Source organism: Strongylocentrotus purpuratus, unplaced genomic scaffold, assembly GCF_000002235.5.
Source record: "Strongylocentrotus purpuratus isolate Spur 01 unplaced genomic scaffold, Spur_5.0 spur5_scaffold_13, whole genome shotgun sequence".
Lineage (NCBI taxonomy): Eukaryota > Metazoa > Echinodermata > Echinoidea > Camarodonta > Strongylocentrotidae > Strongylocentrotus > Strongylocentrotus purpuratus.
The window spans coordinates 8,988,129-9,002,634 of NW_022145598.1; the positions used below are offsets into that span (position 1 = coordinate 8,988,129).

The following is a 14,506-nucleotide window of genomic DNA, read 5'->3' on the forward strand; positions in this document are numbered from 1 at the left end:
CCTAGGGGGTAGTTGACTGGGGGTGGTTATACGGGGTGGATGTCCAAGGGGTAGGAGTCCTAGAACCTAAAAGGGGTATATTCCAATGTCTAAAAACTTTGACATTTTCGCTATGAAATTTCCCTTTAAAGGTGCCCTTTTTTCCAGAAAGTGCCCTGTTTTTTGGGTGCCCCCCTCCCCCCCCCCCCCAATTTGGAAGTCGCTCCGCCGCCTCTGGTCCTGGTGACACGCAAGGAAGCGTTCTCCAAAGGTCTGTGACATGAAACCAATTTTTCGCCAATTTAATTTGCTACCCATCAGATCCCGGATTCACTACAGTACACTTTTCCCGATCTTTAAATGCATCAAGTTAAGTTCCTCCCTAACTATCAGAACTCGTGCGTTTCAGCAATCCATCAAAGTACTCCCCCAGCTCCTGCATATCATGTTTCAGTTGAACTATCTCCAAAAATGCTTCCAACACTCGGTGACTGAGTTTCCAAAATTGCTTCTCCCAAGCGGCAGAATAATGTACCCAGATTTCTCCGTCGCCAGCAATCACTCAACACCTTAAAATTACCTAAACCGCACCTCTTTTCTTTTATGCTCCCCAACTCCAGCAGTAAGGAAGTTGATTATTGTAAGCGTATCATCACAAGTACATCATACAAGATGCTTTTAGACATAATTTGGCAAGGATTATAGTGGTTGTAGTATGAATATTTGAGCATATTGCTCCGGTTGTCTCATTTTCGCTCGCTGGACCATTGCCAGCACAAACGTAGCTAGTTCGACGTCACTACCAAACAAGAATGTTTCACTATGTTGCAGGGCCATTGGGTATGATGTGTGAACCGAGTGTGCGGAAATGGTGTGTTGGGTAGGGGAAGTGAGAGTGTTCGTGTGTGTGGTAATTGTATGTGTGTCAACAATTAAAGACTAATAAATGACAGATGGCTAATCATAAATCTACAATGACGAGTAAACTGTCTACATCACAGTCCACATACAAATGTGCCTTGAACGTATAGCAGACGGCAATCGGCGGATCAGATGACACTTGATAGTGATTTTGAAAGTGAGATTGCTTTGCTAAATATAAAATTACAAGAACCTTTTCCATATCTCTAAACTATCATTGATATCTGATAATTAAACAGTTAGTAAAATAAACCTACCAAACTACATAATACAATGAAATACTTGACTAAAAGTAGGGGAGTTTGATGTGGTGCACAATTGCACCCCTCTGTAAATAATCGAATAGTCCATGGCGTGTCATGAATATTCATGTTTTACTTTACTTTTACTTACTTAACTCGGCAAAATGAATTTTTAACGATTTTGGGGGTAAAAGTCTATAGGCTAACATGTTAGGCTGCTGGACTCTGACGATAGGGAGCGTTGTCCAATGAGACTATTCGGAGCCATATGATTTAGATTCTCACCTGGAAAATTGCCAAATACACCGAAGAGACCAATAGCAATTCCGATATCCGGCGATGTCGTTCAAAGACTATTGCTGATGTATTTCAAGTAAAATCCAATAGTCTTGATAATACCTACATCACTGGATGCCCTCAAAAAGGTATACAACACCAAAGGTAAATTTGGAGAAGTTAAAATCTCATGACACCGCCCCATTATAGGCTTTAATAGCTTAGACAGATACAGAGATTTGATTGGTCCAGAGCTCGTCACGTGATATCAATTATGTGGATCCAAATTGTTAAATTTTCCTGGCCGGTCACTTTTCGGCGTTATACCAGCTGGTGAAATGAATATGTTTTTAATCAATGCATGTTGCCCTCTTGAGGACTGGATGTCACCAATTACACCAATTACACCATTTATACCGAGGGTCATTTTAAATTCATTTTTTTTCCCCCAATTTTTTTTTTTTTTAAGAGTTTCTTTTTTTAAAGAATTTCTTTTTTTAAGGTTTTTTTTTTTTCTTGAATTATCTCTAAATATTATTTTTCACTAAACTTCTTTTTCGTAAATTTTGATTGTCACCGAAAAAAAAATCAAACCAAGGCTATCTAATATAACAGTTATTGACTGGCAGGGGGTATATAACATTCTTTGGACCTGAAGGGAGTTATATTTTCCCTCAGCGCTGCGCGCTTTAGAAAAATATAACCACTTGGGAAATATAACTCCCTTCAGCAGTCCAAATAATGTTATATTACACCCCTGCCAGTCAATAACTGTATAATATTAGATAGCTTTAAGATACCGCGATGTGATTGGTCCAGAGCTCGTCACGTGATATCAATTGTAAGGATCCAAAATGTTATATTTTCCTGGCCGTTCACTTCTCAATGTTATATTAACCAGCTGGGGAAATGCATATATTTGTAATCAATGCAATGTCGCCCTCTTGAGGACTGTATGTCATCAATTACACACATTACACAATTACCGAGTGTCCTTTTTTCATAAATCTTTTATTCCCCTTGAAATTATTTTTTCCCAAATTTTAATTTTTCCCAAAAAGTTCTTTTTTGGGTAAGAATTATTATAAATTTTTTTTTCTCCCTTGAAATTAGTTTTTCCAAATTTTGTTTAAAAGTTTTTTTTTAAATTTTTTATTGAATTATCTTTTTGCAATTGTTTTTCTTAAATTTTGGTTGTCCTAGAAAAAAAAATTTCGGGCATAAACAAAATATGGACACCCCCCCCCCCCTAAAAAAAATGAAAATCAAACAAAGGCTATCTTATATAACAGTTATTGACTGGCAGGGGGTATATAACCTGAGCATACCTGATCAACTCTGTTTCAAAATACAACCCCACACGAAGTCTTCGCTCCTCATCAGCCACACTATTACTTAATACACCCAGAATAAAACATGCTTGGGGGGAACGGGCTTTCTCAGCCATGGGTCCAAAACTGTGGAATAAGCTCCCTCTAAAATAACGTCAACTGTCATCGACAGAAGCATTCAAATTACAACTAAAAACCTATTTGTTTCTTTCGTTGTAATTATTGCAATATTCTAATTTACTATGTCTAGGAGAATTCCGAATTTGTTTTTCGGTTTATGTTTTTTTCTTTCTTATGCCTGTTACATGTACTCTTTTCTAAGCGCCATGAGCACCGAAAGATGGACCTGTGCGCTATACAAGTAGCCAATATTATTATATTATAACATTAACCTGAAGGGAGTTATATTTTCCCTCGTGACCATATTTTCCCTCAGCGCCGCGCGCTTTGGGAAAATATAACCACTTGGGAAATATAACTCCCTTCAGCGGTCCAAATAATGTTATATTACACCCCCTGTCCGTCAATAACTGTATAATACATACAACAAAATTCGTACTTCACTTCTGTAAACAGAGTCACATACACGACACGTACAATAAACGTGCAGAATATTAAATGACCTCAAGAAATATCAGTATTCCATTGTTCTGTAGGAGCTCCAAACGTCTATGTACGGTTGAACACTTTTGAGTGAATACAAGTTATGTACTTTGCTCCCTCGCATAATACCCTTCAAAATGTACAAGGAAATATTGTAAAAAATCTGCATTCCGTTAGTATCACCGTGATCACTGGCTGCACCCCTGGGCCCCACTAGGTGCCCTCGGGTGACTGGGTATTAATCTCATTTTTCTTTATGTAATAAAGAATATTTCTCTAGATCATAAATTCCAACTGTCGAGGTTTGTTGTTTGCTGAAAAGGGGAAATGACTTCTTTTCACGCAAAACTGTTCAATCGGACAACTATGCAAATTGAATAAGAAGGTTTGTAAAAAACACGTCGAAGCGCATTATGACGCACATAAACTTAGGCTTGTCGACAAACCTCCTTAGTGAATTCGGGCCACGGAGTTATATCAATATTACTCTCGTCTATTTTACATGTCGTATATGTTACCCAGCAATACAGAAGTGAAACACGAATTTATATTTTGTTTATCATTTCATCATAGCCTACCATGGGTCGTGTTCATGATATTTTAACCTCTCCCAGTTTACCTTTGGTGGTGTGTACCTTCTTAAGGACATCCGGTACTGTGGGTATTATGAAGACCATTGGAATTTACTTGGAAGATATCAACAAAAGTCTTGGAACGACATCGACGGATCTCGGAATTGCTCTTGGTCTCCTCAATGCATTCTGCCACTTACCAGGTGAGAATCTAAATCTCAACTATTCCTTCTGCGACCACTCCAATCCTTTTCCAAATTATCTCTAAAATCGTCATGCACGTTGAACTTTTGATGATTCGCTACAATAATCAACTACCTCACAGCTGGAGTTAGGGGATCGTTTATCAAGAGTTTTGAGCGATTTAGATAGTGGATCACTACAATAAACGTAGGACAATATCGTTAAACATAGTAAGACAAGATAGTTTGATGACTGTGTGAGGGACAAGAGTAGGTAGTAGCATGAAACAATAACGTAAACTTTGTAACCCGAATTCACAAAGCAAGGTTTGAGCTCAGACCAAGGTTTGACCTCAAACCTCCTTTTGTTTCGCCAAACCTCCTTTTGTTATTTACAAACCAGGTTTGTAAATAACAAAGGGAGGTTTGGCGAAACAAAAGGAGGTTTGAGCTCAAACCTTGCTTTGTGAATTCGGGCCTGTATGCCTACGATTGTGTACGTTGACATTGGCATGTGCGTAAATCAACGGGACTACACTCCCATGCGTCAGTATTACCTCTTTTAAAAAAAATAGTTATATAGTTAATTCGTTGCCCGACTTTTCTCAAAATTTAAATTTTTCAGATATACATAGGTTTAATAAATCATATTAATGTGCAATTAAAGAAACTGTGTCCCTTTTGCAGCCAACATCAAATGCTGTAGAACTTTGCAGGAATTATGAATATGTCATGTACAAAAATGTTTAAGAGAGGTATATACTTGCTTCATCAAATTATTACTCCTCAAGGTCTTCGTAAAACCTTCCAGTCATTGAAGAACGAATTCGATATTGATCACAATGATTTTTTTTTTAGAATTCCATGTTGACTCTTTAGTGATGTCAAAAAGCGTGAAGAATTTAATATACTGTAGAAATGTTCAATGAAGAATTTAAAAAAAAATAAAAAGAGAAAATCATTATTCCTGAATGTATTCGACTGTTACCGGTTCTTAAGAGCAAACATATTTGACAAGATACTAATAAATGACAAAAATGAAAGACCAGCAAGTATTTTTCGATAGCAAAATAGATTTGGTATGTCCCAACAAGAAATATGCAAAGCACGCCAATTAATAGTTTAAACTTAAATAGATACAAAAACAAGAGAATTTCAGTTCAACGTATTAAATTATATTTTGGCAATGAACTATAACTACAATGTATATCAAATGAAATTGGTATTGTCCCCTGTATGCTCGTTAGAATGCTCTGAATATGAAACAGTATAACACATTATGTGGACCTGTAAAGTCACACAAATATTTGGGAACGATGTAAAGTCGTTCCTTGATGTCATTGATTTCTCTTTCCTCGATGACAAGACGGTGATAAAAGGGTTTTTTTAGAAAAGTGTACAAACGAAATGCTTTTGAATCACATTTTAGTTATAGCTAAGAAATTGAAATATATATATAAGCAAATGTCATAGCACATACCCTAGTATATCTTTATTAAAAAGTGTTTTAGCAAGATCATACAACGAAGAGTTATATATATAGCAAAAACATAAAAAAGTAAATGTACATGTCAAGAAGTGGGGTCCACTCGCTACAGTAATTAAATACTATATAACCCCTCAAAATTAATGAAACAGTCTCATTAACGAATTCAAACGAACATTTTTCAGGTGTATTGTTTTCATTCATGAAAATTTCCTTTTCTTTCCTTCCGCACTAGTTCGTGTTGTGAGCATAGTCCACTGCCTCGGCTGTTGAGGTCTTAAAGTGTAATACGGTGCCTAAGCTGCTGAAAAAATGAGTCGTTGCGCACAGCGCGCCCCTTTGCATAATAATACATCTAGCTACATGTATGCTGCTCGCTTGAGCTAACTACATTGTAGCTGGTCGCAGCAATGTTTCGCCAAATTTATATTCAAAAATAATATGTACAAGGGGAGGCAACAACAAAAAAGGACGCTTTCTGGGGGAAAGGGGCACTGCCACCGATAATAGGCAACACAAAACCACGACAATCTGATTCGCCACCAAAGACAAGCATTACACATCCCAAATCCGCCACAATAACTCCGAAAACATAACAGTCAGGATGCTAATGTCTACGTGTCAAGATTTCTGCGATAACGAACACTTTATTAACTAGTCTTGGCTCCAAGCGCACGCAGGCGCGTCACACCTCCCTCCTTAAAACAGAAAGCTATGTTTCCTTTCACAATCTTTTTTTGATATGCTCAATGGTATTTTGTTTTTGCTCATAGCTGTCCTAAATAATCGATAATAATATTATTGTAATAATTATATTGTGTAAACGTATATTCATTTAATGATAACTATTTGATGTATTTTAGACACTGTATATCAATTACAATACTGAGCCCGAGAGTGTTCTTGTCTGCATACAGCTCCTTTCCTTGCTGCCCTCTATCGTCACCATTCGACTCGTCGTCTGCTTCTGATATCTGGTACATGTCTCCCTCCAATAGGCGTGGCTTTGACATCCATGGCAACCAGCAACGCCCAAATGGCAATTTATCCGTCAATTACCGGTAAGAAACTGTGCACCAAACCTACTAACAATGTTGAAAGACCTTTCTTTGTTTAAACCTTACAGTTGATTACATTATAGTTTTTCGTAAACAGTTAGAAGGGGGGTTAAATTAACTTACTCTCATCAAATCACTCATTTGAAGATAATAATAAAGGACTTTTGTGAGCCATTATTTTAACTGTCTTGATGTCAGAATAATAAAGAGAAAATCGCAGTAAAATGTAGCACATCATGATCTTACTTCACTACCGTCTGGCTGAATGTATAATCTATCGCCTCACTCTAAACCCCGCGCATGTTTTTATTTTGATGACAAATGCAGCGATACAAAATAAAGGAATCTGTCGCTTGTAAACAAAATAAGACGCCATATTCATCTGCACACACCGCGGTAGGTTCGGCGTTTCAAGGGGGAACAAATTCCATCCTAAATATCTTTCCGTTTTCAATTTGAAAGTCTAGTTTCTTTGATTGTTAATTAGCCCCTATCCTGTGTATTTACAAACAAATGATTTTAGTTATCAGAATAGGTTTCATATCCCCTTTTGAATGATTTGAAATGCCATCACATTTATATACACTAAACTCATTATAATTTGAGAAATAATAGCTTTGCAGTTATGTTCATTCTTTATGGGATGTCGTCTGCTAGAGCAGTATTGGTGCATTATGTGACGTCATTAAAACGTCGTTATTTTTATGGCGAATCTCTCGTATATCCCAGATGCTATGGAGGTGGTTTTATTTGTATTTTTATAAATCACCCGATGTAGTTGACCTAAAACTTTTACGATGGCCATCTGTTAACTTACTAGTTTCTAGTGATACATTAGTCGAAATATTTGTGATTTTCTTTGAATATCCACTTAAAAATAATCATGAAGCAGGTTATTCAGTTTTTGAAAAGCAAATTCTGTAATGCGTTTATATTAAAAATTGTTTTACATTCAATGAATTATGGGTTTGTTGGGGCTAAATCCTGGGAGCCAGCATATACGCAAAGCGATTTTTTGTATTCTTTCACAACATAACATTTTTCAAATGGATGAGGTGGGGGGGGGGGCTGGGGTTCAGCGTCCATTTTGAGGAGCTAAAGCAGATTTAAAATCTGCCTCTTTTTTTGCCATTTTTGTGTGCGCGCTTATTATAATTGAATGGTCAAAAGGATCTAGCAGTAAGTTCGAATTGTTGCGAATAGGATCAGGAACCCAAATCATGTTTAAGAAACCCCGATGTTTTAGTTTTGATTGGGCTGACGGGAGTAAAAACACTTTCTCTCGTATACACGTGTGTGCGATATTCATAACAATAGTAAAAGTTTGCGCGGGGGATGTCGGGGAGACGTACATGTACGTGCTCATGAAATATGTTAATATACTGCGCAACAACTTGAATTGTCTTGATATGAATTATGGAAGTGTTATGATTAGAGATATGCAAAATTCAAACAATGGCGCCTAAATAACGGCACGTTATGCAAATGATCTTGAACATGTTCGTGTGTCCAGTTCTTAATAGGTGCCAGTTTTTAAAAAAAAATGCAAATGCAATTCTTTAGATATCTGTTTTAAAAAAACACACACAAAAAAACACAGGTCTGACGAATATAAGAGATGATATGTACTTTCGTGCATACTATTAATACCCAATATGCACTAGAACGATAATGAAAATATTAATGATCATGATGATGTTAAGGCTTAAATTATAATTCTCCTCCTCCTCATCTAGTCCACTCCAAATTTTATTAAACCGAAACGGAAATTCTTTTTGCCCAATTGATCGTGAGCCCGGCAGCCACTGAGCAGAGCCAGATCGACGTTGCTCTATCCCTTATTGTTGAACGCCAAACAAAGTAGCAACAACTCCCATTTTTTAACGTTTGACGCGCAAAAGAAACGATTGCCCGCGCTGAAGTGTTTGCTATTGCCTGGTAATTTATACGTAACGGTCCAATAGCGAAAAAGCCCGCACTTCTGCCTACTAACTAGAAAGCAAGAATCTTGAATGTAAGATAATATAATGCTTTTCAAACTTAAAGAATGATTTCATACAATTTGTTATCAGTTATATATACATTTATATTTTTAATGTTATTATAGAGTGTCCATTCAATTTCTTTACTAGATTACATGCATTAATTGTTCATATTATTCAGTAATTTACTCTCCTGTAATTTTAGTTGGTGTTGTAAATATGTATATAACAATTAAAATCTCAAAGTATATGTTGCCCTTTTTCAAGGTCTAATACTTACTGAAATTTGCTAATAGTTACTTTACATCGGATTTAAAAACTAATTACTGTCTATCCTATAATCACTATGAACATGACGGACAATGAAAGCGGACAAAATATACAGTTCCTAAGGTAGACAAAGGAACATCCCTTCACTGCTATTATGTAAAAATGTGTAGAACAGGTGAATCTGCATGTTACACCTGTTCTACACATTTTTACATAATAGCTGTGAAGGGATGTTCCTTTGTATACCTGAGAAACTGCATATTTTGTCTGCTTTCATTGTCCGTCATGTTCATAGTGAATGTTAAATTAAAATATTATATGCAACAACGTTTTCTTGAACAAAAAAAGCAAAGCAAAACAAAACAAACAATTATGTTTATATTGCGAGGATACCAAATACTCTGTTTATATGTTAATACATGTCCTTACCTATTGTTTATTGCTGTTATGAATTTATGTTCAAGATTTTGTTATCAATTATATTAATATATATATATATATTTGTTAAACTATAATGTACCTCATTATGTTTAACAGGGCTTCATAAAAGACTACCATTATTGATGATAATGAACCACCTCGTCTAAATATCAGAAATAAAAAACAAATAAATAAATCAATACATTATTATAAACCTTCTCTAAAACGTGGAGTAAGACATTTTTTCTTGTACATTTTGCAATATATTTGGATATGATGATTAAATGTAAATGGCCCCATCTCTTTTCTTTTCAATAAACAGGTCTTGGATATTGTATGGTTAATATATGTTGTATCATGACATTGCACCGTGTTGCTAAGGAGAATTACAACCTACTTTTCAGCCTTGGTTTGACTGGATATGGTGCCGGAATGGTTCTGTTACCGCTCTTAGCTGAATTCTTACGTCAAGCATACGGATGGAGAGGAGGACTGCTCATCATAAGCGCTCTGATGGCACATATTATCCCAGTTGGCATGGCAATTAAGTTGGAATTAGATGAAAGTAGCACACAGAGAAATGGTTTTCAGAGTGTCCCAAGTTCTCCCAAGGGAGAAGAATGCAACACCAGCACAAGTCAGGACATAACAGGTGAGTTCAATCGGAAAATCCTATTAGAGCGACAGTAGGGACTTTTAGATTTGCGTGGACTGATACGTGTGACGTCCATTCACGGCAGTGCATTAACAGGACGTCGATCGTAGCATAGACCTATTGTCTTCGTGCGAATCTAAAAGTCCCTAATGTCGGTCTCGTGGACCTTCAACAGGGCCAAAAAGACCAGTATGTCGGTCTTGTGGCCATTTGGTCTCGTCGGCATTTAACCCTGTCGACAGTTTGCTGGAAGATTCGATAGACCTACATTGTCGGTCTCGTGGGCTGTTAGTCTCGTGTGCTCTTGCCGGGACTGGTTAGTCTACGAAGACTGGTATACATTATAAATCATTGTCGACAATACGTAACCTTGTCCGACTTTAACATACATGCTTTGATGCTAATTAATATGCGCCATCTCAGAAACAGATCATTTTATGGACATGGACGAGGGTTTTGCCTCGCCTACTAACGATGAAATGTGATGAGATCAGGAAACTTACTATATACATCACAATAACCATACAAAGGTCTAACTCTTGATATTATGACCTTCGACCAGAGAAGGGAATTGTAGATTTGATGTTCATTTTTTTATTATTTCATATGTAATAATTATTATCATAAAATTAATGAGAGACCTACATATAACATGTGTAGTGTGCGATGTAAAAGGTAATATCGTTCCAAATGTGTTTTGGACATTATACCTCTTTTTTATGGCCTTTTTAATTAACTCTTCTTTAAAGATGAAAACAGAGACGACAGCGGAATTTTTCGTAGGATCACCAACAGTCTTCGCCAATCTGATTTGTACGTGGATCCTATATTTATTTTGGTATATGGTGTTACCTTGGCGTCGCATATAGTTTGGAGTGGTTGGCACTCCTTTCTTGTACCTTATGCTCTGCAGAGGGGAATCTCGGTCCGGAACACCATTATCATCACTTTCTCAGCTGCAATAGGGAATGCCTTAAGCAGGGTTGTTGTTGGTTCCCTTACCAACAGCCTCGTCAAACCGGTCGACCTCTTTCTCCTCGCTACAATCTTGGACATCGCCGCTCTTCTGTGCAATGTGTATTTCGTCAACTACTACGCCATGTTGGTGACTACATGTATCTCCTCCGTGGCAATAGCAGGGAAGGCGGTGTTGAGTCAGCTGATCGTGAGGGATAGAGCGTCTTCCCAAAAGTATGATGTCGCGTTTGCAGTCGACCAATTTTTTATCGGATTCGGGATGATTCTTGGTGGCTATTTGAGTGGTAAGGAATCACCAACAACCTAAAATGTAAATTAGCCATTAAAATATCTTTTTGTGTAAGCAATCACAATATAAACAAATATTCTTTTAAATTAGCTTGAATTGAATAAAAATAGATTTTTTTTGTTTGTTTTCAGGTTGTTTCCAAAAAGGATAAAATCTGATTTACAACCTTCATTAGAGCGAAAAGATTGATTTGATAAGATTTATTCCAAATATTCATTCTCCCCGAGATTCTAACAGTTGATTTTGAATGATATTAATTAAACACGAGCATGAATTGAATTGTTCTACATGTAACTGCTTACAACAACTTATAATGTTGTTAATTGCAAGGTAAACAGAAAAAGGCATATACAATTTAGTAGGTTTGAGGTACGGTTCCCTAGCGGTTAATAAAAGCTCGTTTGCGTTGCTGGCTGCCATGGATATCAAAGCCACGCCCATTGGCGGGGAACATGTATACATCAAACGCAGACGAGAAAGAGAATGGCGGCGATAGAGGGCAGCAGTAAAGAGAGCTGTGCGCAGACAAAAATAAAATTGGGGTTATAAAAATGATGTACATTAGTGTCTATTTATATTTAAATAGATTGGATTGAATTATGGATCTTCCTAAAGAAGATGGGATATAAAAATGATGTACATTAGTGTCTATTTATATTTAAATAGATTGGATTGAATTATGGATCTTCCTAAAGAAGATGGGGACTCCACTGTGGATTTAAACACAATGAATTAAATAAGAACAAGCTAGTGACTGATCGAATGACTGTAATTTAAGGGATTTATGTATGTATTCAGATCAACATGAAGTATTCAAAATGCTCTCTTTGTTTTTTTTTCCAGGCATGATTGCGGATCACTTCTCCTCCTACAACGCAACGTTTAAACTATTAGTTTACATCGACGTCATCGTTCTCCTCCTAATAGTGATCGTGAGATGCAGACCGAAAGCAATCCCGGTCTGAACATGCTGTATTGGAAGCGTCTTACATAATTATATTTTTTATAGTGAGATCTAAAAGCGAAACAAACATGAAATAATGCATGACATACTAATAAGTTTATTTATTGGTTTAATTATACATATTTGAAGAAATAAATGAGAGCTATATGCTATCTCAAACATGGACTACCTGAGTCAAACGTGTAGCACTGCTTGGTGTAATACGAGTTTGGGTTTTTATAATCTGGAATATACCGAGTACAGAGTTTAGTCGAAGAAATTCATTAACAGTATCATCAGTCTTCAATAAGACAATATTAAAATCCCCAATTATATCAATATGCCTATGTTCATTACTTAATTTGTTAATAACATTGTAAAATTCAAGGAATATTTCATGATTTGATCCCGGCTTTCTATAAATAACACCAACAGTAGACCTTTTACGGTTTTTATCTAAAAAGTCAAACAAATATTCACATGTTAAATTGGTTTCTTGATTATAAACGATATTTTTTGTCCTTACCATGCGCGGTTCCAGGATTTCTTAGGGGGAGGGGCCCAAATTTGAAATTATGCGAGCCAAATTTTGGTACGTAACGGTGACCAGCAGTGGCGTCATGAGCAATTTTTTTTTTTTATTTGGAGGTGGGGGGGGGGGGCCAGACAAAAACAAAAAAAATCCGCATCACCCCACTCTTACATGCAGGCCCCGCTAATTGTTTTTCAAAGTGGGTGGGGGTAAGCATTTACGATCAGGTCGAGTGTAGCGTAAATTGGCCGGGGTCAAGGGGCGGAGCCCCTGGAAGCTTAGGGGGTATGGGCATTTTATTATGGTCAGATGGGCATATTTTGATACATTATTCATGACACTGGCAGGTCACTAATTGGCGTGGGGTCCAGGGTGCCGAGCCCCCGGAAGCTCAGGGGTTTAGGCAATAAAATATGGTCAGATGTGCATCCAGGGGCCCGCCTTAGAGCCATTGGTGGGTTCGAGGAGGCGGAGCCCCAGGAAGCTCATGGATTTTAGGCGTTTAATTACGGTCAGATGAGGCTATTTTGATAGCTTATTTGTGAAACTAGCAGGACACTTATTGGTGTGGGGTCCAGGGAGCGGAGCCCTCAGAAGCTCTGGCGTTTTATCATTTTTTAACGGTCAGATAAGCATTCAGGGGCCGCCCTAAGGCCCCTGGTTGGGTCGAGAGGGCGGAGCCCCCTGAAGCTCAGGGATTTTAGGCATTTAATTACGATCAGATGAGCATATTATGATACATAACTAGCAGGACACTAACAGGGGCGGATCTAGCTTTTTGCCAAGGGGGGGGGGGGTTGATTCGCATTTCTCGCTACGCTCTACCGTTTCATTAATTATATAGCCCCCCTCCCCACTTTGGAAAACGTTCCACGGGCATGCATGTAAACATAAAAGTGGTGGTAATGCGGATTTGTTTTCTTCCCTTCTGCCCCCTCCCCCCCCCCAAAAAAAAAGTTTTTGCTCATTACGCCACTGGTCACTCGCATTTTGTACGCCCCCCCCCCCCCCCCCCCCCCTGGTCATGAAAAGAGATCGCCGCTCCTGTGTATGTGTATGCCTCTATCACTTAGAATGTAATCACTAACATCACTTAAATGATTCTTCTCCTCCCCCTTCTTCTTCATTTTCCTCTTACTTGTAGTTGTAGTAGTAATAGCAGCATGTTTTCTGACTGTTTTCAAGACAATATCATGTTTGTCGATCATAGTTCTACATATCTTGATGTCCAGGCGCGTACGCACTGGGGGTTGGGGTCCCCCCCCCCCCCCCCCCCCCAACGAAACGAAATATCGATCGGCCAAATTTTCAAATTTTGGGACAAAAAAAAAATGCTTTTCTGAGATTCCCTTTTTTTCCCTCTCAGTTAAATCAAGCAATTTAAAATATGTTGTTTAATTCTCAAACATAAATGTACTTTGTTAACTTATTTGATTACGAACATACTTGTCAGTTGTTCGTTACTTGTATAATTCATTTGTTCTATTATATATTGTATTACTGTATGGTTTATATATGTCATTTAATTTGTGGATATTTGAGTGGAAAATAAATAAATCAAATCAAAATCAAATCAAATCAACATGAAACTCACTGCTTACAGATTACATTTCCGATGAGTTGGAGCGACATGTGCCTACGAAGTTGCGAACGAAAGTACAACAATACGAAATAGATGTTCTATATAATTTCACACACTAGCGAGGGGAATTTCTCGATTATTTCCAATGAAACCGATTGCGGAAAGCCTAGACTGTATTTTAAACCTTTTTGCACGTACTATAGTC

General features: G+C 37.4%; 1 protein-coding gene across 1 annotated transcript; it reads left to right on the plus strand.

The window, feature by feature from the left end:
• The first annotated feature begins 3,636 nt into the window (after window positions 1-3,636).
• LOC115922973 (monocarboxylate transporter 6-like) lies at window positions 3,637-12,243 on the plus strand. The gene is made up of 5 exons (XM_030982850.1): window positions 3,637-4,127; window positions 6,510-6,653; window positions 9,645-9,974; window positions 10,727-11,239; window positions 12,088-12,243. The coding sequence occupies exons 1-5, from the start codon at window positions 3,932-3,934 to the stop codon at window positions 12,207-12,209; spliced, it is 1,305 nt and encodes a 434-aa protein (XP_030838710.1). The 5' UTR covers window positions 3,637-3,931; the 3' UTR covers window positions 12,210-12,243.
• The last annotated feature ends 2,263 nt before the right edge of the window (window positions 12,244-14,506 follow it).